The 22,142-nt window shown below is 43.4% G+C and overlaps 1 protein-coding gene across 19 annotated transcripts in view; it reads left to right on the top strand.

The window, feature by feature from the left end:
- FNBP1 (formin binding protein 1) overlaps positions 1-22,142 on the top strand; it is a 144,911-nt gene that overhangs the window by 87,420 nt on the left and 35,349 nt on the right. For all 19 annotated transcript variants that reach the window (XM_086684261.1, XM_086684272.1, XM_086684276.1 and 16 more), the window contains 2 exons: positions 20,269-20,397; positions 21,586-21,732. In XM_086684261.1, coding sequence (XP_086540387.1) covers positions 20,269-20,397; positions 21,586-21,732 — 276 coding nt within the window. The remainder of the gene's footprint in view (positions 1-20,268; positions 20,398-21,585; positions 21,733-22,142) is intronic.

Genomic DNA, 22,142 nt, shown 5'->3' with positions numbered 1-22,142 from the left:
GTGATTGTACCTGGAGGAACCTAATTCTGCCATCTCCTGGCTCTCATTTGTGTTGAGAAGTCACAAGGGATGAGAAGTCCGTGTAACTGTTAACCCTTTGAAGATCATGTCTGTTCTTCTTGCTGACTATGGAGATATTTTTGGTCTAAGTTCTTCACTGACATTTCACTATAACACATCTAGCTGTGAATTTCTTTCCTATCTTGCTTCTGATTCACTGAATTTATTGGCTCCAGATTGGAGTTTTCCCACACATGCCTATCCGTCTTTCTTCTATTTCTTCTGGAACTCTGATGATGAGGTGCAAGTTAAAACTTCTACTTTGTATCCTCTTTGCCTGTGAAAGTGTATTTGTATTTCTCATCTCTGTCTCTCTGTCTCTTCTGTGTCCCGTGGAATTCCTTCAGGTATGACTTTCATTTCACGAATTCTCTCTTACGCTGTGTCTAGTCTGCGGGTTCTCTAAGTTCTCTAAGTTCAGGTGTTAATTTTACTTTCCAGACGTTCCTTCAGGCTCTATTTAAAATCTGTAGAGACATTTTGTTATTTTCTGGTGACGTTGTCACACTTTCACATCATATGTTACTTCTTGAGACATAGGAAATGTACGAATTTTATATTCTCTTTTTGATTAATTTCAGCGTCTACTCTTTGCGGGCCTGATGCTTCAGTTTGCTGTTTCTGCTCACTTGCTCACGGTGACTTGTTTCCTTGTGTATTTTTGTGATACACACATGTCTTCTATAATGCCATAAACGCATCGCCGCGAACCTTACGTTCTGCAAAAATACTGCTAAAAACAACAGACAGGGCTTCTGGGGGAAAATAGGCCTGGAAACTGATCTCTCAACAGTGAAGAGAACTTGGTACCCAGAGCTCCAACAGAAGAACAACTTTAGTAAAACTAGGCATCTGCACCGAGGATCACAGCCCTTGTCCTTCATGATGCAGGTCCTTAAGGGTAGTAGGACCTCCAGAGATATAGTTTTGGGCAGCATTCACTTCTTTTTTTTTTCTTTTAATGTTTTATTATCCAGAGTTGAGAGAAAGGGAGGCAGAGTGTGAGCAGGGGAGGGGGAGAGAGAGAAAGAGAGGGAGACACAGAATCCAAAGCAGGTTCCAGGCTCTGAGCTGTCAGCACAGAGCCCGACGTGGGGCTTGAACCCACGAACCGTGAGATCGTGACCTGAGCTGAAGTCAGATCTCAACCAACTGAGCCACCCAGGCGCCCCTGGGAACATTCACTTCTGATGAGATGCCTTTCATCAGACTGAAAAATCTGATCCACCAGATAGCTTTCGGTAGTTATCCATTATTTTCACATAGGCGGAAATATCTTCCCAGTAGATATTAATGTGCTGTGAAAAACTGCACGTAGGCTTTTATGTTATCCTCGCATCATTGCCCTGTACTTCAGTCCCATAAAAAGGTATAAATCACAGCAGAAAAACATGGGAGGTGTAGAATAGACTGTTTGATTTTGAATGTGTGTTCCTTGGAATTTTATCCATGGCCTAGCTTTTTTTTCTTTTCTTTTCTTTTTTTTTTTTTTTTTTTTTTAAATTTTCATCCAAATTGGGGCGCCTGGGTGGCTCAGTCACTTGAGCACCCGACTTCGCCTCAGGTCATGATCTCACGGTCTGTGAGTTTGAGCCCCGCGTCGGGCTCTGTGCTGACAGCTCAGAGCCTGGAGCCTGCTTGGAATTCTGTGTCTCCCTCTCTCTCTCTGCCCCTCCCCTGCTCATGCTCTGTCTCTCTGTCCTAAATAAATAAATAAATAAATAAATAAATAAATAAATATTAAAGAAAAATTTTTTTAATTTACATCCAAATTAGTTAGCATCTAGTGCAACAATGATTTCAGGAGTAGATTCCTTAGTGCCCCTTCCCCATTTTGCCCATCCCCCCTTCCACAACCCCTCCCATCACCCTCAGTTTGTTCTCCATATTTATGAGTCTCTTCTGTTTTGTCCCCCTCCCTTTTCTGTATTATTTTTGTTTCCCTTCCCTTATGTTCATCTGTTTTGTCTCTTAAAGGCCTGATATGAGTAAAGTCATCTGATTTTTGTCTTTCTCTGACTAATTTCACTTAGCAGAATACCCTCCTGTTTCATCCACGCAGTTGCGAAAGGCAAGATTTCATTCTTTTTGATTGCCGAGTAATGCTCCATTGTCTATATAGACCACATCTTTATCCATTCATCCATCGATGGACATTCGGGCTCTTTCCATCCTTTGGCTATTGTCGAGAGTGCTGCTATAAACATGGGGGTGCATGCGTCCCTTCGAAACAGCACACCTGTATCCCTTGGATAAATGCCTAGTAGTGTAATTGCTGTGTCGTAGGGCAGTTCTCTTTTTAGTTTTTTGAGGAACCTCCATACTGTTTTCCAGCGTGGCTGCACCAGCTTGCATTCCCAGTGTATGGCCTAGCTTTAAAGTGGGTTCTCCAGGATGAGCTGGCGTTCCCTGAGGTCACTCCCCAGCCAGGACTGCATTAATCTCAACTTGGGGGTTGAGGTCCACACATGCTGTATGAGTTCTGGCCCTTTCTGTGGCTCAGAAATTTCCAGGGTGATTGTTTTCTTTGCTTTTCGCCCTCAAGTCAGACCCCAGTTAGCTATGAACAGTGCAGTTCCTGGGGCCAGTTACGGCTTTAGGACTTTCTGGCAGGTCCTGGCCAAATTGAATTGTTCTCCTTGACTGTCTTAATATTTCCAAGGGCATACTGTTTTTTCTTATCCTGAAGACACCATTTTGCTATTTTTATGCAAGTCCCATTTACCTCCTCTCCGAGGATCTGATAAATGATTTTAGCATCACAAACCTGAAGCAGATAGAGCAGTGTCGAAATATTGGAAATCGTGTCATTTTGCCCAAGAGGGGGACTTGGAACACTGATTTCCCCAAATACACAGCGATCTGCTCTCCTTTGTCACCAGCGAAGCCTCTTGTCAGTATCAAGCTGAAAGGAAGTAATGTTTCACTTCTTGTCGCTGCGTAATGTAATTTCCCATTGTGACTTCTGACGGTCTTTGAATCTGATATAAATGTCTCTCCCCCCGGTTTCCGCCCATGATTCAGTTATCCAATTGTGTTAGAAATAACTCACCCTCCCTCGTGCGGCGATCAGTTCTGCGACATTTGGAATGATAGCACCGTGTTTACAGAGAGGGTACCCTCCCCAGTAGAAGCAGAAGGGACTTCTTTCTGCACATGGCGTCTGTGTTTGATGATAACAGGTGACGTGAACTCTAGGTACATGCATCTTCTAGATGACTTAGGATCTGGGTATGATGAGCCTGAATTTCGTCGTCGTCGTCTTTTTTTTTTTTTTTTTTTTTTTGAAAAATAAAACGTCCCATGGTTTTCGCATGCGCTGTGTTCAGGTCACCTAAATCTGTCCAAGTCTGTGTGGGGCATCAGTAGCCTTGTGCTTTGTGGTCAGTGTCAGCATGTGGGCAGATATTTAGTAATTTGCTTACAAGAAGCTCTGTGTTGTCCTCGAGGCGCCCAGTCTAACTAGAAATGCATTTATATGTATCAAATAGACATTACAAATAAAAAAAACACCCCTGGTAGTTTTATCTCTGGGCAGGGGAATATATTTGGATGTGTGAGGATGCCTTGTTCCTCTGAGGAATGATGGGGGAAGGAAATCGCTCAATGGAATGGCTTTTGTTGGTGATGAAGCTCAAGGAAGGTCGCGGTCTCCTCTCCTTTGCCAAGATGCAGCGCTCAGGAGGTTTTGAACTTGAAGACTTAACATGAGTTCTAGTGATTAGGAATTCGCTGATCCGGGTTGGTAAAAGAACCGATATATGTTAGAATAGGTCGCCCTGTGGCTCGTGACCCATGCGCTTAAGTTGAAGCACCTCTTTTTTAAGGTGGAAAATATAGTCCCTACTGTCTCTTTTGTAATATTGAGAAGTCAGAGGGCTACAAGGGAACATGGAAAAATCAAACCCACAATGCCTCACTCAAATGTAGGATTCTCTGGTAAAACAATAGTAATAATAATTAAGATACACTGAGAGTAAGGCGAAAGGTATTCTGCCCCCTTCCCAGGCCCTCATGAGAGGTGGTCACTCTTGCCACTTGATACGTGTTCTAGAACGTTCACAATGGGTTTTTATTGGGGCGCCCGGCTGGCTCCCTTGGCAGGGCATGCACGTCTTGATCTCAGGGTTGTGAGTTCAAGCCCCGTGTTGGGCATAGAGCTTACTTTAGAAATAAATTAGTTTTTTATTGAGGTGAATTTAGATACAATAAAGTGGCCACATCTCAAGTGGACAACTCAGTGAGTTTTTACGTCTATAGGAAACCATGCACTGCCAGCTAAGATGGGGACGTCTCTAGAACCCCACAGGCTCCCTTGAACACTCCCCCGTCCCAAAGGTAACTATCGTTCTGACCCCTATCATACGTTGGTTTAACCTGCTTCTGTACTTCGTACAAGGTATGCAACATATATCCTTCTGTCTGGCTTCTCTGACTCAACTTTGTGTTTCTGACCCTCATATTTTTGTTGCATGTGGTGGTCATTTGAGTTGCCCTTTCTCAGTCGCCATGTGATATTCTGTGTGAGGACAGCCCCCAGTGTGTATCCCTTCTCGTGTTCGGGGGCATCTGGGTTGTCTCCGTAGTGAGGCTACATTAAGAAGGAAGCTACCACGAACCTCTCTAGACGTATCTTTGGTGGCCACGATCTCTCGCTTTTCTTGGGCGTAGACCTGGGTGTGACATCGTGAGTCATACTTGGGTACCTGCCTCTGGCATGCTGTCAAAGAGCTTGACGAGGTGGCCGTGCCCACGGATGCCCCTCCGCGGGCTGCTCTTCATCCGTACCCACAAGAGGTGCTCTCGGTCTTGAAATAGAAAGACTTCTGGATGAGCGGGAGAGTGGAATCTGGTAGTGGTTTCCTTTTGTGTTTGCATTTCCTTGACGAGGAGTGTTGTGGACCATTTTTTTTTTTTTAAGTTTATTTATTTATTTAAGTAATCTCCATGCCCAGTATGGGACTCGAACTCACAACCCTGAGATCAAGAGTTGCGTGCTCGCCTGATGGAGTCAGCCAGGCACCCCTGCTCGGTACAGCTTTTTATCCAACTAAATTCTGAACATTGCCTATTTCTCTTTTCACAGGCCTCCCCCCACCCCCCTCCCACCCCCCCCCAATGAGTTACCTATTTTGTTTGTTTGTTTGGCTTTGTTTTAATTTCAGGGAATTGTAATGGAATCGTGATTTCACGGTCCTAGTCTGATTTTCAAAAAGCGTTGAACGTGTTGAAGAATTCCTAAGGCGTGATCCTTTGGAATGATTCGCCCCCTCGTTCCCTCACCCACGACCCACCGACTGCGTGCTGGGGAGGTGTGGGGGCGGCACCCCGAGACACCCACACGCCAGCACACAATCCTTGACGTTAAGGAGCTTGGCTTTCACTTTCCTCCCGGGATTCAGCTCTCCGTATTGTGAATTTTCCCGTTTGCCCTCTAACGGGCTCTTCAGTGGCATTTTGGTGACAAAAGGCTTTACAGTCAGGTTTTGTCCGTCGGTCTGCTTTGGAAGAACGACATACTGGACCCAGTTGGGCGAGGAGCAGTGCCTAATCTCTGCCTTCTGATGGAGCTGCCCATGGTTAGTGTGGTGTTAGGAGGAAAAAGGAAAAGGTTATCAAAATGAATGGAATGTGAACTAATATTCCGGAACAGAGAGAACAGTGTTTTCTAAACGCATGCATTACACGGAGTTCATCCATGTCGGGCAATGAATAATTCCCTTTCTCTAATTCGCCCTTGCCTTGTGACTGTTGGCGCTTACATAATTTCTAAATGCAAAATAGGATATTGTTTAACAAAAAACTGCACAGTTAGTGGTTATGAATTGTTAGTGAATTTCAAGTTATGTTTTCTAAACGCTGGTGTCAGTTTCTCCCTTTCTCACAGCTCTTGTTTCATTTATCTCGGGTGATTCTTTTTGCTGCCAGAGTCTGCATTTTTACGGGCAGTTGTGTGCCCTGAAACTGTTAATGGGGCTTCTTTATTCAAGTTCATTGCAATTCTGAGTCTTAATTAACCAGAAGAATTCTCTAGACAATGCAGGAGGCTTCATTACTGGGCTTGCTCATGAGTGTTGTTATAGAACCTGACTCGAGGAAACGTTTTAAAAGTTAAATTACATTCAGATCCTGACCATCAGCGCTTAGAAGAACGTGTTAGTTACTCAGGGAGTTAGCATTCTGTTTATGTGCAGTTACTACAGCTTCTAAAAGTATTTGGCTTTGAACATTCGTAGCTTTTAGATTCTTTAGGGAGGTTCCTAGCGTGAAGTAGAATAGGAACTTCTGAGCCATTTATGAATGAAGGTAGAATTTTAAGAAGTAGGTGATAGAGTCAACCTGGGTGGCTCAGTCGGTTAAGCGTCCGACTTCGGCTCGGGTCATGATCTGTCAGTTCGTGAGTTCGAGCCCCGCGTCGGGCTCTGTGCTGACAACTCTGAGCCTGGAGCCTGCTTCAGATTCTGTGTGTCTCTCTCTCTCTTTCCCTCTCCCTCCCCGGCGCGCACTCTGTCTCCTCTCTCTCTCTCAAAAATAAAGAAACATTCACAAAAAAAAAAATTCGAGAAGTATGTGATAAGACTTCACATTTCTAGTTTACGATAAAATATACACGCGCTCTTTTTTTTTTTTTTTTTTTTTTCAATGTGTCCTGCGTTACCTAATCGGATGTTTTGAAGAGCAAAATAAAACTATAGTAAAGAATCTGTGCTAACTTTACGCAAGAAGGAAAGGATTTGCTGTGAATGATTTTCAGTGTGGTAATTATCTCAATAAGAGAAAAGGAGTTGAGCAGTTGGGAAGTTTTCTTCAGTTGAGGACTCCGAAACGCACAGGCACGGTAGGCTCACTTCTTCTCTAACCGAAGCCAGCCGAGTAGCACTGTTAAATTTTTTTACCATTTGGGGAAACAGTCTCTTGCAAGATGACTGCTTTAGTCACTGGACGTATAAGGAGTTGTACTTGTCAAATGTTTTCGCTGCCCTCGCTCTAACGCTGAGGTTTGACATCTTTACGGAACATGGTAATATCTTTAGTGCTTCTCCCAAATTTGTTTCATATAAAACGTCTGACTGGTTATCTGAAGGAACTGTTCACTGTAACAGCTTAGAAAACAACAAAAAACATTTTTTTTTTGAAAGAGGAAGCGGTTAGTATGAATGCAGGAAATACATTTTGCAACGGCAGCTCGATCCTTTGGTTGGAAATGCTTTTTTATTTACAACGAGGGAAAAAAATGTGTACGATTAAAAAGAGACTTCCGAAAATGGGTATTGTTGCTCTGTTCCTTTATAAATGGATCAGTGTTCAAATCAAAGATTCGAGAGGGAACGCTTTTGTTATTGTCTTGTTCACGTATCTATCTGTAGAGTTTATATTCTGCGTATACGTTGTCTCTCGGGGTGCCCGTATTAAGTGAACATTCTGAATGGTTTCGGTTGTTTTGATTCTTAATATTTGTCCTGGGTAATAATGGATATGTTTTCCTCTTTTGACACTTAACATGGGAAATGGAATTTAATGGAAATGTTCTCCAATTATTAGATGTGGAGTAAATGTATTTATGTCTGGAAACAGGGCATAACTTTGATCTGTGTCGTAAGCGAATATTAGTTAGATGAGTTTTGTGGGTTTTTTTAAAGGTTGTGACACTCAGTGTTAGTTTTACCATTAAAAATGAATTTGTGGGGGTGCCTGGCTGGCTGAGTTGGTTAAGTGTCCGACTTCGGCTCAGGTCATGATCTCGCGGTTCGTGGGTTCGAGCCCCACATCGGGCTCTGTGCTGACCACTCAGAGCCTGGAGCCTGCTTCAGATTCTGTGTCTCCCTCTCTCTCTGCCCCTCCCCCGATCGTGTTCTCTCTGTCTCAAAAATACATAAACATTAAAAAAATTTTTTTTTAAATTTAGTGAATTTGTGATAGGAATGTTGAAACATGCAATTATTTACTACAGTTAAATGTTTTACAGAAGTGCTCTTTAAATTGCATTCAGCTCCAACTTTAATTTTTTTTATTTTTTTTTTAAATATGAAATTTATTGCCAAATTGGGTTTGCCAGCTCCAACTTTTAGTTCATTTGCTTAGCAATTGCTACTGTCCCTATATTGTGAGTCTTAATTTTCACTTATTTGTTTTTGGCGTAAGTGGTTTTTATGCTAAACAATGGAGTTTGGTTAAATAAACATCCAGTAAACCCCAAGGAAGTCAAAATGTCAAAATCTCAAGAGTATCAGGAATGGTGGGGGTGGAGGTGATACCAAAAGTGAATTTACATAGAGATGAAATACTTCCGAAAGCCTCTTCAGTGAAATATTTCCAGTATGCATTTTTTCATTTTGACATGAGACTGTCTTAGCCTTGTTTTAATGTTCCTAAAAGATAACCATTGACCAACCTCCACGTTTGCAAAATGATCTGCAAAATAGCAATAGAGCCCAGTAAGATAATAAATAGGTCATCCCCATGCCCCAGACCTGAAGATTAAGATGAATTGAATAGAAATGATATGAATATTGGGGCGGCTGGGTGGCTCGGTTGGGGGTCCGACTTCGGCTCAGGTCTTGATCTCACGGTCCGTGAGCTCGAGCCCCGCGTCGGGCTCTGTGCTGATGGCTCAGAGCCTGGAGCCTGCTTTGGATTCTGTGTCTCCCTCTCTCTCTGCCCCTCCCCTGCTCATGCTCTGTCTCTCTCTGTCTCAAAAATAAAAAATAAAAATATTTTTTTAAAATATGAATATATTCATATTTTATGAACATACGAATATGCCTATACAAAAATGAATTAAATACATAAAAATGATATTCACTTAGGCTTCCATATGGCAGCTCATCTAAGGAAATATTTTCATTTTCACTGAGAGTGAGGGGGCTAGCTGGGGCAAGAGCTTGTTCTTAATCTTTGGATCTTGTTTCTACCACTCATTAATGGGATGGCACAAGACGGTTTGCTTCCTGTCTGAGTGCGTTTCCTGTTCTGTGAAATAAGGATAACATTGTGCACCTCAAGGGCTTGTTGTGAGGTTTCAGCGCTATGTGATCTGCATAAAGGAGAGGCCTGCTTTTGGACCACGGTTAAGTGGCCGACACTTGTCATCATCTGTATTTTGTCTGTTTGTGTCCCTCTCTTTTGGTTACTTCTGGCTCCTTCCTCCTCCGTTCTTACTCCTTCGACCTACTGTGAATCACTTGAGTATATTTAGAACATTCTAGGCATCTAGGCATTCTGTAAGAACACTTATTGAACAAATAGCCCATCAAGAGGATTGCAATAGGGTGCCTTTCGTGAGGGCTTTGGTTAGCCGATAACGATGAAATGGAGAGACGAGGAAAACTCGAGTCAGTTGGAGAATAAGATAGAGTATCATAGGTTACATGCCAAACTGCCTGGTGAAGATAATAACAATAGCAGTTTAAAAAAATGGTTTATGAGAGGGGTACCTGGGTGGCTCAGTCGGTTAAGCATGCGACTTTGGCGCAGGTCATGATCTCACAGTTCGTGAGTTCGAGCCCCGTGTCAGGCTCTGCTGACAGCTCAGAGCCCGGAGCCTGCTTCAGATTCTGTGTCTCCCTCCTTCTCTCGCCTCTCTCTTACTCACACTCTGTCTCTCTCTGTCTTTCATAAATAAGAGCATTTAAAAAATGTTTTATGAGAGACATCGTGTGGAAAATCACCGGGTCCTGTGAGCAGCAAATACGAGGAGTTCAGATACTAGGATTCTGCATCTGTGAAAGCTCCGTGGAGATGACAGGTTGTTGAGATAGGCCTGAGGCTGGAATTGGGGCCTGAACATGAAGGATGTGTAGAAATTGAAAAGATGAAGCAGGCAGAGGTCAACAGAGTGGAAAGTGCCGCATCCAGGGCTCTGAGGGAACATGCTGCTCAGGTTGGGCTGCCTGGTGGGGCAGGGGACTGAGTTAGGGTCTCCTGGAGGGATGGCATGAGAACAGATGATGAAGAATGTTAAAAGCCAAATGGCAGAATGAATGTGACCCCGATGAAATGCTATTGAACCTACTTCTCAAAAAACTCACGCTGGAAAAGTGCTTTATATTTTCTAAAAGGGTTCTGATCCTCTCTAGAATTCTTTTGTCCCTTTCTGGATAAACAGGGTAAGGCTGTAAGATGTTGAATTATCATTAGCTGGAAGTGGCCCTGCTGGATATGGTACAGCCAAGACCGAAGTGAGTGTCCATGCCTCAAATTCAGTTCTTGTCTGTGGACCCTATGACTTTACTATTGGATTATGTTGAATGAGCTCTTTACTGTTAACCACTGCTCTCACCTACAGAACTGGCAGGTAATAGTGAGTTGGGGTAAGGTGACTAATAGCAATTGACATGAGGCCTCAGTATCAGGGAGCCAAGGAGGAGAGGCGGGGATTGTACTGGACCAGGAGGCAGACACCTGGAAGTTCACCGTCCATCCTCACCGCTGTAGACACATTACCAGGCAGGCCCAGTGTTGTTACTTCTTGCATATTATTCCTTTCTGGGTTAAATTTCCTCCTTCCCGGATGATAGGTTGTTCTACTTTTCTTCCTTGAGGGTTTGTGAGCAGTACTTCCTTCTTTATTTGTCTGAAGTCTTTATTTTGCCCTCATTCTACCGTGATAGTTTAGCTAGGTATAGAATTCTCAGCTGACAATTATTTTCTCTAAACATTTTGAAAATATCATCCCAGTGTGTTTTATCTTTGATCATTCCTCTTGGGAAATTGGCTGTCTACTTAATTGAATTCCTTTGTAGATATTTGACTTTCCTTCCCTAGTTGTTAAGACTGTATCTTTGCCTTTGGAGTTCTGTAGCATCGCTATGATATTTCAGAGTACATACTTTCTATTTCTAATTTTTCTGCTTGGGGTTCAATTGGGGGTTTGTTCCTTTTGTCAATGTAGGAAAAGCTTTCAGGTACTAGCTCTTCAAATGTTGCCTGGGTTTCATTCTCTCAAATTGTTGGTTCTGGGTCTCCTCGTAGATGTGTGTGAAACTCCTCATCCTATTCCCCGTGCCTTCTAACTTCGTTTCCATTCCTTCCCTTTCTTTATCTCTGTATATTACCTTTTGTGTAACTTTCTCAGCTACTTCATGAATTCTCTTCAGTTATTCTATTATTTAACTCATCTGTTAAGTTTTCAAATTTCAGTGACTGTATTTTTTTATTTCCAGAAGTTCTATTTGGTTCTTTTTCATATATGCTTCATTTTTATAATGTCTTACTATTTTCTTCTGAGTTCTATTGCTTCTTTTATTTCTTTACTTTAAATATTCCTGTTTTATATTTTCTTCCAAATTGTTCTTTTACCTCAAGTTCTGATGCTGATAATTTTCCTCTCTATTGTATCACCTCTCATGGTGGTTTATTTCCTTGTGCATTTGTGATTATTATGGTCTTTTTTATATGAACATGTCTTCAATAGGGATGGTTTTTTCTCTGAGAATCCCATAAAAGCAGGATTAGGTGAAACCCAGCAAGGTTTTATATCGGTTTCTTCCAGACAACCTGGGACCAATTTTTATGTTAATTACTTGGGTCGGGAGTTCTTGTACCATCTGTATAATATATACAAGTTTAAGATTTTTGTTTCTCAGAGGACACACTTCCTCCACTCCACCCCGTAGCCAAAGACCTTAACAACTTCCTAGCTGTCTTCTCTGTCACTAGAGAAGTTTTGTTAGGTGTCACCCAACTTAAAGAAAAGCAGAAAAAATGAACACCGAGATTAAAATAAAAAACAAACCTGTGGTCTTACATCTTGAACGAATTGAGCGTATATGCTGAATACCACATGACAACTTTTTAGTATTAAACCTTACTGGTTAGACGTCTGTTGTCACTCGGTACTAAGGACAAACAGCTGCTAACCTACCGCCAAATACATCAGATTTCTTCAGAACAGGATGCATGTATTTAATTCTTTCCCTGGGGTATGTAACGTGACTAATTTTTGTCCTCTTCTGAGGAACCGATCTTTTCTAGAACTGCATTAAAAGGGCTTTTAGTATTTTTGTTCTTCACAGGAACCCCACAGCCATAAAGAAAGGTCATTTGGGCATTAACTTTCTAGAATCCGGGCTGTCATCTTCAGCTGTACTCATGTGAGACCTTGTGAGTGTCATATTCTGGGGTGAGATTATTTATTAAGGGGAGAGAGAGAAGAGAAAGAGGTAGTCAATTTCCACCCTGCCACAGCTGAAAACGCAAGTTTCTTGCCAATGACAATGCCTTAGAAACAAGGGAAGAGAAGGGGGTCGAGTCTTGGAGACCATGATTTATATTTTAACAAGATCTCGGGGCTCATGCCGAATGTTTCACTAGCCTACCTTGGGCCTGTGCCAACATCAAGATGAACGCTATCAGCATTGGCTTCCCTTTCAGCAGAAATGGTCACTCACCTTTGGTAAATAGATATTTCCAATTCTACTTTTCAAATAAGGCAACCAGGGTATAGGGGAACAGAAGGCCTTTTCTTAAAACTGTTTAGCAACTGAATGGCCCATGTGGGATTGAGATGCTGGTCTCATTTGCTATCTTTTCTGTGTTCTCTCCTTCTATTTCAGTGACTATGGACCAAAGTAACTTCTAATACACTGGGGCTAGAAGTTGTAAGACTGTTAAAAAAGAATCAGGAAATTGCTGAAATATTTCAAGCATATTTCTTTGGTTAACTTATTTTGAAGTTTTTCTCTGTTTTGTATTTTAGCTGCCTTTATAATTTATCAAAGACAGACTCATTGTTTTGGCAAGTCCCCGGCCTGGAAGTCTCCAACAAAAACTCCCAGCCCTCTGTCTGAATAGGAATTTTTAAATGCATGCTTAGTCTTGAACTTGAAAACGTATTCTCGATGCAACAGTTTGCTGGGAAATTTAACCAATGCCATTTATCATACACTGCTCCAGACAGAAAAATTTCATCTCTTCCTTTGTTAGTATCCTTCCTACTACGTTATCTTTTTAGAGCTTTCCTTTCCTTTCCTTTCCTTTCCTTTCCTTTCCTTTCCTTTCCTTTCCTTTCCTCTTTCTTTTTCTTTCTTTCTTTCTTTCTTTCTTTCTTTCTTTCTTTCTTTCTTTCTCTCAAAGGCAAGCCATACCTCTTCCATCTTTAAGTTTCTGGAATTCACCATTAGAATGTGTTTCTTTAATCTTTTCGGCAAAATAAAATATTTCTTAATCACTCTTTTCAGAAGTGATCACTGTTAATTATTAATGTTTTATTTTTACAATCACCAAAGTATGCTGTAAATGCTGTTTGGAAACCTTAACATTTTGTTTACATCACATACAGCTTTCACTTTTCTGAATCATTAAGTGCTCTTACTTTTTTTTTTTTTTTTAAGCAGGCTACACTTTAGTCCATCAAGGATATGACATATATTTAACCAATCACATGACTGAGCATTTGCTTCAAATTATCGCCTAGCGTAAATAGTACTGTGATGAACATCACTTGTGGACATTTAAAGTGATTTCATTGGCAGGGCAGTGGGCTCTTGGCTGTCTCAGCCAGTGTAGCCTGCGACCCTTGACCTTAGTCAAGGTCATGAGTTTGAGCCCCACATTGGGTGTGGAGATAACTGAATGAATGAATGAATGAATGGATAAAAGAATTTCATTAGGAGGACTTCCCAGAAGTAGAATTGCTAAGTCAAGGACTAGGGAGCATGAGTTCGCCTCCTAATCACAGACAAATCCTAGAGACATCCAGTGTAACAGTGAAAGTTTTCAGGGATTCTCGACTGGTTGCTGTTTTTACGCATCTCGAAAATACCCGGCAAATAGGTCAGAGTATTCAGTGGCCTCTTCCTCCCTCGTTTGCTGCCACAGTGCGTGTACTTCTCATGAACCCAGCCGGGTCCAAAGGAAGCGTGTCTAGTGCTTAGGGCTCTTTGCCACTCTGAGAATATGGTGAACGGCTTTGCCAGCTGTCGATTGGGGGCCGTTGTAATGTGCTGGTGTCATTTAGAAGCACTGCAGCTGTGCTTCTGGAACTTTCCAGTGACTTGCCCCAGGCTGTCTTACCTCCTCTCAGTAGTTAGCGCAGTTCACAAATGAAGGATTCCGGGTTGTCATGTTCCCAGCGATTGTCCGAGGGTTTGAATGTGCAGGGACTTTTACTTCTAAACCACGGAGTTCTGTAAATCGGAATCATTTGCAGCAAGCAAATTTTTGTAATCAGGTGAAAGAGGATGGACAGAGGCCAGAGAACCCAGGTCTTTAAATGTGTAGGTTGTCACTTGATCCGCAGTATATTTTTTTAGGATTTTTTTTTTTTTTTGAGTAACCTCTATGCCTACGGTGGGACTCGAACTCACCACTCGGAGATCAAGAGTCGCACGCGCCACCAACTGAGCCAGCCTGGTGCCCCAGTTTTATCTGTGATACTAAGTCAGCGGCTGAGGTAGTTTGAAGATGGGTGAATTTGCAGCCAGGAGCCTCACTGGATCCATGCTGTGACTTCAGCCCAGGCCATCCAGCCATCTGGCTCGATCCTGGTGGTAGTGGTCCGACCCGTCTTGCCCCCAACAGTGGAGCTGCCTCGGGTCGCCAGCTACTGGATAATAATGGTGGGTAGCCTGGCAGTGATACCAAATGGTGATTCCGAATAACATCTCGATTTAGTCCTCTTTTCCGTCCAGCCTAAAATACGTTTGGCTTCTTTTTATGTTAATGAAATGAAACATCGGAGGGGCGCCTGGGTGGCTCAGTCGGCGGAGCGTCCGACTCCGGCTCGGGTCACGATCTCGCGGTCCGTGGGTTCGAGCCCCGCGTCGGGCTCTGTGCTGATGGCTCGGAGCCCGGAGCCTGCTTCCGATTCTGTGTCTCCCTCTCTCTCTGCCCCTCCCCTGCTCGTGCTCTGTCTCTCTCTGTCTCAAAAATAAATTTAAAAAACACTAAAAAAGAAAGAAAGAAAACACTGGGGCACCTGGGTGGCTCAGTCGGTTATGCGTCTGACGTTTTTTTTTTTAAGTTTTATTTATTTCGAGAGAGACAGAGAGTGACCAGGGAATGGGCAGAGAGACAGAGGGAGAGAGAGATCCCAAGCAGGCTCCGCACTGCCAGCGTGGAGCCCGACGTGGGGCTCAAACTCACGAACAGCGAGATCATGACCTGAGCCAAAACCAAGAGTCGGTGGCCCGACCGACTGAGCCATCCAGGCGCCCCCAGCGTCCCAAGTTTTGATTTCGGCTCAGGTCACGATCTCGTGTGAAATCGAGCCCCGCTAGAGATCCTCTCTCTCCGTCTCTCCCTGCCCCTCCCCGACTCATGCTCCTTCTCTCTCTCAAGATAAATAAAAAACATTAAAAAGAAAAAAATCTCTAAGAATAAATAAATGAATAAAATAATGAAATAAACATCACAAGCGCAGGTGCTCTGGAGAACACCTACTGTCGTTTGAGCTCCCAGTGGCAAATGCCAAATATTCCTCTTTGCCGTTCCCAGATTTGGGGTTAGGAAAGGGTGGGCCTTCTATTACACGCTTTTAACAAAGGAGAAGACGGCTTCCCCAAACCTCTGAGCACCGCTGCAGTAAATGGTTTCTCACTTAAGGAGCAGCATTGCCTGTCGATCTGGGAGGTCTGAGGTCATTTAACTGTTGCTCAAAAAAGGAACCAGTCTCTCTGCTTGTTAACAATAAATATATAAACGGAACGAGTGCGTATTTGCCCGTCTTTGTGAAAAGGTCAGAAGCCACGAGCAGCTGGTAAAAGACAGAAGATATCATTTGTTAAGCAGATCAACCATGTTCCCCACCTGAAAGCGAACAAGTTTCTTAATACACCCTGTATTCTCTGCTCGTGACAACGGGGACTCAGCCAGCAGTGTTGTTCTGTCCCTCAATATCTGAAATATTAAGGGAGAGAAATTAACACTGCACTGGACAGCAAATGGCTGCACATTTTGGCCAGTGCGAATCGTCTAAATTTAACTAACTAAATGGATTACAGTATTTTTATCTCTAAACCCATTAGGATTTCGAAGCCTCCGAGGGCAGTTCGGTTTCTAAAATATTGTCTTCTTTATTTAGAAACTCCACCTCTGACCTTTGAGGCAATCCAGCTGTGTTTCCATAGGACAGTAGAAGGGGCTGTGTGGAGAAACCACCGAGCTGTGAAGTCATGCTTGAGCATACACACGCAGGCCTGTGCGGATTCATTTGGGGAGATTCCCGAGGGTTGGCCAAGGAAATTCTCAAGTTTAAATTCAGCCTTTCTGATTGACAGTGAAAGTGGTTCAGACCCTTATTCAAAGATGGCTGCGATTTACAGCCTCAGGCACTTGTGGTCATGCTGGACTTTTTTAGAATATTTTCTCTAAATTCTGTGACTGACTCATAAAAAAAAAAAAATCCTCTGAACTTCTGCCCTACGGTCATGTCGCTATAAGATGCGCTGGCTTGTATTCTTAGAACGAGAACTTTAATTGAATTGCAAGATACAGCGTATGGTCTGGTTTGGGAAGGAAGTATCTCTTTAAGATAATAGTCGCTATTTTTAGACTGACTTACACAGAGATAGAAATAAGGACGCTTCTGATCTTCATTTAGCCTTAGACGGGGAGATACCCTCTTAAAATTTCTAGCTACTTAACCGGTTACTCCAGATAAGTTTTTGAAAGCACGTTTAAACGTATTTTTTTAAATGTATTCATAATCATGAGTAACTGACCCGACTCTAGTTTTAGAGAGAGATGCTTTTTTAAAAAAAATTTTTTTTAATGTTTATTTATTTTTGAGGCAGAGCACGAGTGGGGGAGGGGCAGGGAGAGAGGGAGACACAGAAACCGAAACAGGCTCCAGGCTCTGAGCCGTCAGCACAGAGCCCGACACGGGGCTCGAACCCACGAACCGTGAGATCATGACCCGAGCCGCCGGAGTCGGACGCTTAACCGACTGAGCCACCCAGGCGCCCCTAGAGAGAGACTCTTAAGTTCCATTGCAAAATAAACCCAACAAAATAAACCTATCAAAAATAGATTTTCCATAGTAAAACTTGGTCGGAACGATGGCACATGCCCGGGCCCGGGATTCCAAAGCGGGAATTAATTCCAAGCAGCTGGTTGCTGGGATTGAGAAGAATGGGTTTATCGTCCAGAAGCTTGATTCTGTGCGTGCGTGTGTGTGTACGTGTGCGCGCACATGTGTGTACGTACATACTTACGCGTGCCTAAGGATGACGTTCTGCTCTCTGTTTCAGAACTTAAGCTATTTTAAAAATTCACCAGGGGCGCCTGGGTGGCTCAGTCGGTTGAGCATCCGACTCTTGGTTTCAGCTCAGGTCATGATCTCATGGTTCATGGGTTCAAGCGCGGCAACGGGCCCCGTGCTGACGGTGCGGAGCCTGCTTGGGATTCTCTCTCCCCCTTTCGCTCTCTGCCCCTCCCCTGCTCGCTCTCTATCCCTCCCTCTCTCAAAATAAATACTGAAAAAATAAATAAATAAAAATTCACCAAGGTAGAATAATTTCTCCAAAATAAAGGGGACTCCATGTTGCTTACAAAGGAGGGGAGGAAACACCACCCCGTGGCCCTGCCTTGAATTTTTGAGAAAGGTATGTAAATGAAATAGAGACTTTTTTAGAAGTTGAGGTCTACCTGGGAATTTCCTCGGTTCTTTTTTTTTTTTCCACATTCACAACAAGATGATAAATGATAAAAACCCTTAAGTAATTGAAAGAGTTAAAAGGATTTTTGTGTCAGAAGCGTTAGGGGGACAGATGGCACGCACGTAGGTGGGAAAGCTATTATCCACACAGAGGAGGGCTAGTGTCTATTGGAAGGGATTTTTGAGGGTGGCCAGGATCTTCACATTTGGGGGACCAGCTTAAAATATTTACTAGTGGACACAGAAGCAGACGCCAGAGCGTATGGTCAGGAAGGGAGTTAACAGGGTGCCGACAAAGAGGAAGAACGTGGCAGTCGAAGTAACCAAGGGAACGCGAGACGTGGATAAAATGGTGTTGAGATCCCTCAAAGCCCTGAGAAACTACAAAGCCCCAGGTAATAGGGAAATCAGTTTGGAAAGACTCGTCCTGGTAACCTTCGTTTGAGAAGAAAATAAAGGAAGCAAGCTCTGAATGAGCACCTTGGGCCTTGACCAACGCGCCGATGAGTGAAATGTGTCAAGGAAGTGAAAACTCAGGTGGAGCCTTCAAGTCACAGAGGCAGGAAGCCATAAAGGACAGCGCGAGGCCACAAGTCTGATAGTGGGCGGGGCCAGCCGTCAGACCGAAAGTGGGGCATCGCTTTTGCAGTTGAACGTGTCCGTGTTCCCTTTCGTCCTTTTTGAAAACTGGGGGGTTTAGTAACACAAAGCAACATGGAAAACAAACGGGAAAGTTCCCTGGGTTTTGCTGGAACAGGGCCCTCTTCCTGGTGTGTTTTTGGCCCCGAGTAGCAGTGGTCGTGTCACCTGCAGGCCAAGCCACCTCTTTGTCTGCAGGGGGGTGGGGGGGGAGTGTTTGCCCCGCTCGAACCTCAGGCTGCATTAGAGATTCATGAGGTCATATTGCTTAAGACATCTCAAAAGTGCTAGATGAATCCAAGGTGGGATCAGCAGCGTAACAATCGGCGGTGCTTGTGGATGATTTCCCAGTTTACAGACATTCTTGTTTGAGCTTTAAAATAATAATAATCATTATTATTATTATATTGTATATAATATTTAAAATAATTATTATTATATCGATTCTGTAATTCATCAACGATTGCCCCTTTCTTGCAAGTGTGTGATTAACCAAAACGTGAATTAGAAAAGAGAAACAAAGGGGCGCCTGGGTGGCTCAGTCAGTCGGGCATCAGACTTCGGCTCAGGTCGTGATCTCACAGCTCGTGAGTTCGAGCCCCGCGTTAGGCTCTGTGCTGACAGCTCAGTCCGGAGCCTGCTTTGGAGTCTGTGTCTCCCTCTCTCTCTGCCCCTTCCCTGCTCATGCTCGGTCTCTCTCTCTCAAAAATGAAAAATAAACATTTGGGGCGCCTGGGTGGCTCAGTCGGTTAAGCTGCCGACTTCGGCTCAGGTCACGATCTCGCGGTCCGTGAGTTCGAGCCCCGCGTCGGGCTCTGTGCTGACGGCTCAGAGCCTGGAGCCTGTTTCAGATTCTGTGTCTCCCTCTCTCTCTGACCCTCCCCCGTTCATGCTCTGTCTCTTTCTGTCTCAAAAATAAATAAACGTTAAAAAAAATTTTTTTAATTAAAAAAATAAACATTAAAAAAATTTTTTTAAAAAGAGAAAAATGTATGAATTTTATTATTGATTATTTAGGAGAAAATCAATGCAGTATAATACAAAATAGCACATACATGTACATATACAGACAAAAACACAAAGAAGGTGCCACATTTACTGCTTCTTTAAACTGTATACTTTAAAAAAGTTTTTTTTTAATGTGTATTTTTGAGAGAGAGACAGAGCACCAGCGGCGGAGGGGCAGAGAGAGAGGGAGACACAGAATCAATCAGAAGCAGGCTCCAGGCTCCTAGCTGTCAGCACAGAGCCGGATGCAGGGCTCGAACTCACAAACTGTGAGATCATGATCTGAGCCAAAGCCGGACACTCAACCGACTGAGCCACCCAGGTGCCCCTAAACTGTATACTTTATATACTAAAAGTAAATACCTGGGCACCTCCATGGTTCAGTCAGTGAAGCATGCGACTCTTGATCTCTGGGTTGTGAGTTCAAGCCCCATGTTGGGCGTAGACATTACTTAAAAATTTTTTTTTTAAATAAAAATAATCACAAACATTGTGGTGAGTTTTAGAAAAGGTCCATATACATATAGATCAGTGGTTCATATGCCTTTTTAATTCATGAACTCCATTGAGAATTGAGTTAAAAAAATTACGGATTCCCCCATCCCCTCCTCAAAAAACTATATAGATCAATATAGATATATAGAGAAGCAAGTTCCCACAAGGGCCGTCTAGGTGACATAAATACGTCAACTGGGCCAAGTGCAGACAATACAGAATAGCGGTGCTTATGTTGAACTAGAAAGTAATGCCAAGTTAAGACAATAGAGAATGGTAGGGCCTGTGGAAAACTAGGGTTCACATCCTTACCTAAGCCAAATTCAAACTCTCAACAATTTCTAGAAAATAACACCTGCTACATATAACACATTTGAGGTCAGTTTGACTGCAGATCCCTCCGGTTTGCGGTCCAAGGCCCCTTACTGTATTCATTAAACATGGGGGTGTTCTCATTTTTTGGCCCCAAGGCACGTCAGCAAGCTCAAGTACGTCACCAAATGGCCGAGGACAGCAGAGCCGATTACTCGTCAATTCTCCAGAAATTCAACCACGAGCAGCACGAATATTACCATACTCACATCCCCAACATATTTCAGGTAAGTGATTCAGACCTCCCGAGGTGGCCTTGCTTTGAGAGCCACGTTGCCTTGGAATCACGATGGCTGGGCTTATATGCTGAGTATTTATATAGAGTTCTAAATTTCCTGGCACCGAAGCCATTTTTTAAAGCGTCCGGATCAAGCCTTGACTGGCACCAAGGTGAACTAGAACATTAATCTCAAGGTTAATCAGTTGGCCTTTCCAGACATCCTCGGTTGGTACCTGCAGCCTTTCTTGGCCAGTTTGAGAATTTACAATTCTTAGATTAGTGCCCTTTTCGCCGAAAGGACAGTTCTGGTTCTGAAATGCCAACTTAACCTGAGGAGTCCTAGCGGAATTCCTAAGGTTGTAGGATTTGAACAAAGGACAGAACTTTTCTCTGGATTGTTTCTCTTTGGGCTACTTTAGGTTGTCGGAAATGGCATGAAGAAAGATGTATACGTGTTCTCCCGCTTTGGGAATCTTTTACGACCTGTGTCCAGTTGTAGGGAAAATAACAAGTATTTGCGTCTTAGTGTCTACGCACACAGCAGACAAGAAGCTCCAGCTTGTGGAAGGAAGATACACCAGTGACATCTCGGCCTGTGTTGGGTTGAGGCGGTTAACTAACGCCAGGCTTTTGGTAAAGAGTGAAGTAGGGGATCAAAGGCAGAAGAGATTGTCTGAAATGTATCGCCGATAAAAGCACTTGAGTTTGGGGTTCTCAATGAAGCTGGAATGGAATCCTATAAAGTATAGTAAAACCTTGGTGCGCGAGCATAATTCATTCCGGAAGCGTGCTTGCAATCCAAAGCACTCGTATGTCAAAGTGAATTTTAGGAACCATTGGCTCACTTGTGATCCTGTGACACTCGGCGTCGCGTACCACTCGTTTGCAAGGCGTCGCTCGTTTATCGAGTTAAAGTTTATTAGAGATGTTTGCTTGTCTCGTGGAACACGTGCAGAACAAAGTTACTCGCAATCCAAGGTTTTACTGGATACATTTGGGCAGCCTAACGATTCATAAAATAACGTGTACAGCTGGTGAATGTGGAGGCAATAATTACAATGATTGTCTAGCTCGAACCCTATCGATGGACCTGTTTCCCTCCTAGACTGTTTGCTAGAGGTAACAGCGCCACTGAAGGCAACTTCCGTAAGTAAGAGTGGACTACGTTAATTTCATACAAAATCTAATGTTGCAGAAAATACAGGAGATGGAGGAAAGGAGGATACTGAGGATTGGGGAGTCAATGAAGACCTACGCCGAAGTTGATCGGCAGGTGATTCCGATCATTGGGAAATGCTTGGATGAAATAGTAAAGGCGGCCGAATCGATTGATCAGAAGAATGTAAGTATTGTAGCTTGGACTTAACTTACAACCAAGTATCTCTGGTTCCACCATTTCTTCGCCACCGTCTCCAGTGACCTCACTGGATCATCTCGCGGTGGGGAGTTGCTTCCCGTGATCACCAGTACTTTGAGCAGTCGTTACACCGCTTTCGAGTGTTCTCTTCATCCCTCAGGGTTTTGGATTCAGCTCTCAAACTTCTTTTGTGGGAGACACAGATAAGTCTGAGACATCGCAGAATTAAATGGCTTTCTTGTCCGTTGGCTGAATAACCCCCCACATTGGGATCTGGTTCTTTAAGGCACTACTGAGGTTTCGGGCCAGGTAGTTCTTTATCGTAGGGGCCCGTCATGAGCACTAAAGGGTGTTTAGAAGCATCCCTGGTTTCTACCCACCAAATGCCGGAAGCA

This window comes from Puma concolor, chromosome D4, assembly GCF_028749965.1.
Source record: "Puma concolor isolate L17-30 chromosome D4, mPumCon1.1.hap2, whole genome shotgun sequence".
Classification (NCBI taxonomy): domain Eukaryota; kingdom Metazoa; phylum Chordata; class Mammalia; order Carnivora; family Felidae; genus Puma; species Puma concolor.
This window is presented reverse-complemented; position numbering and strand designations above follow the sequence as displayed.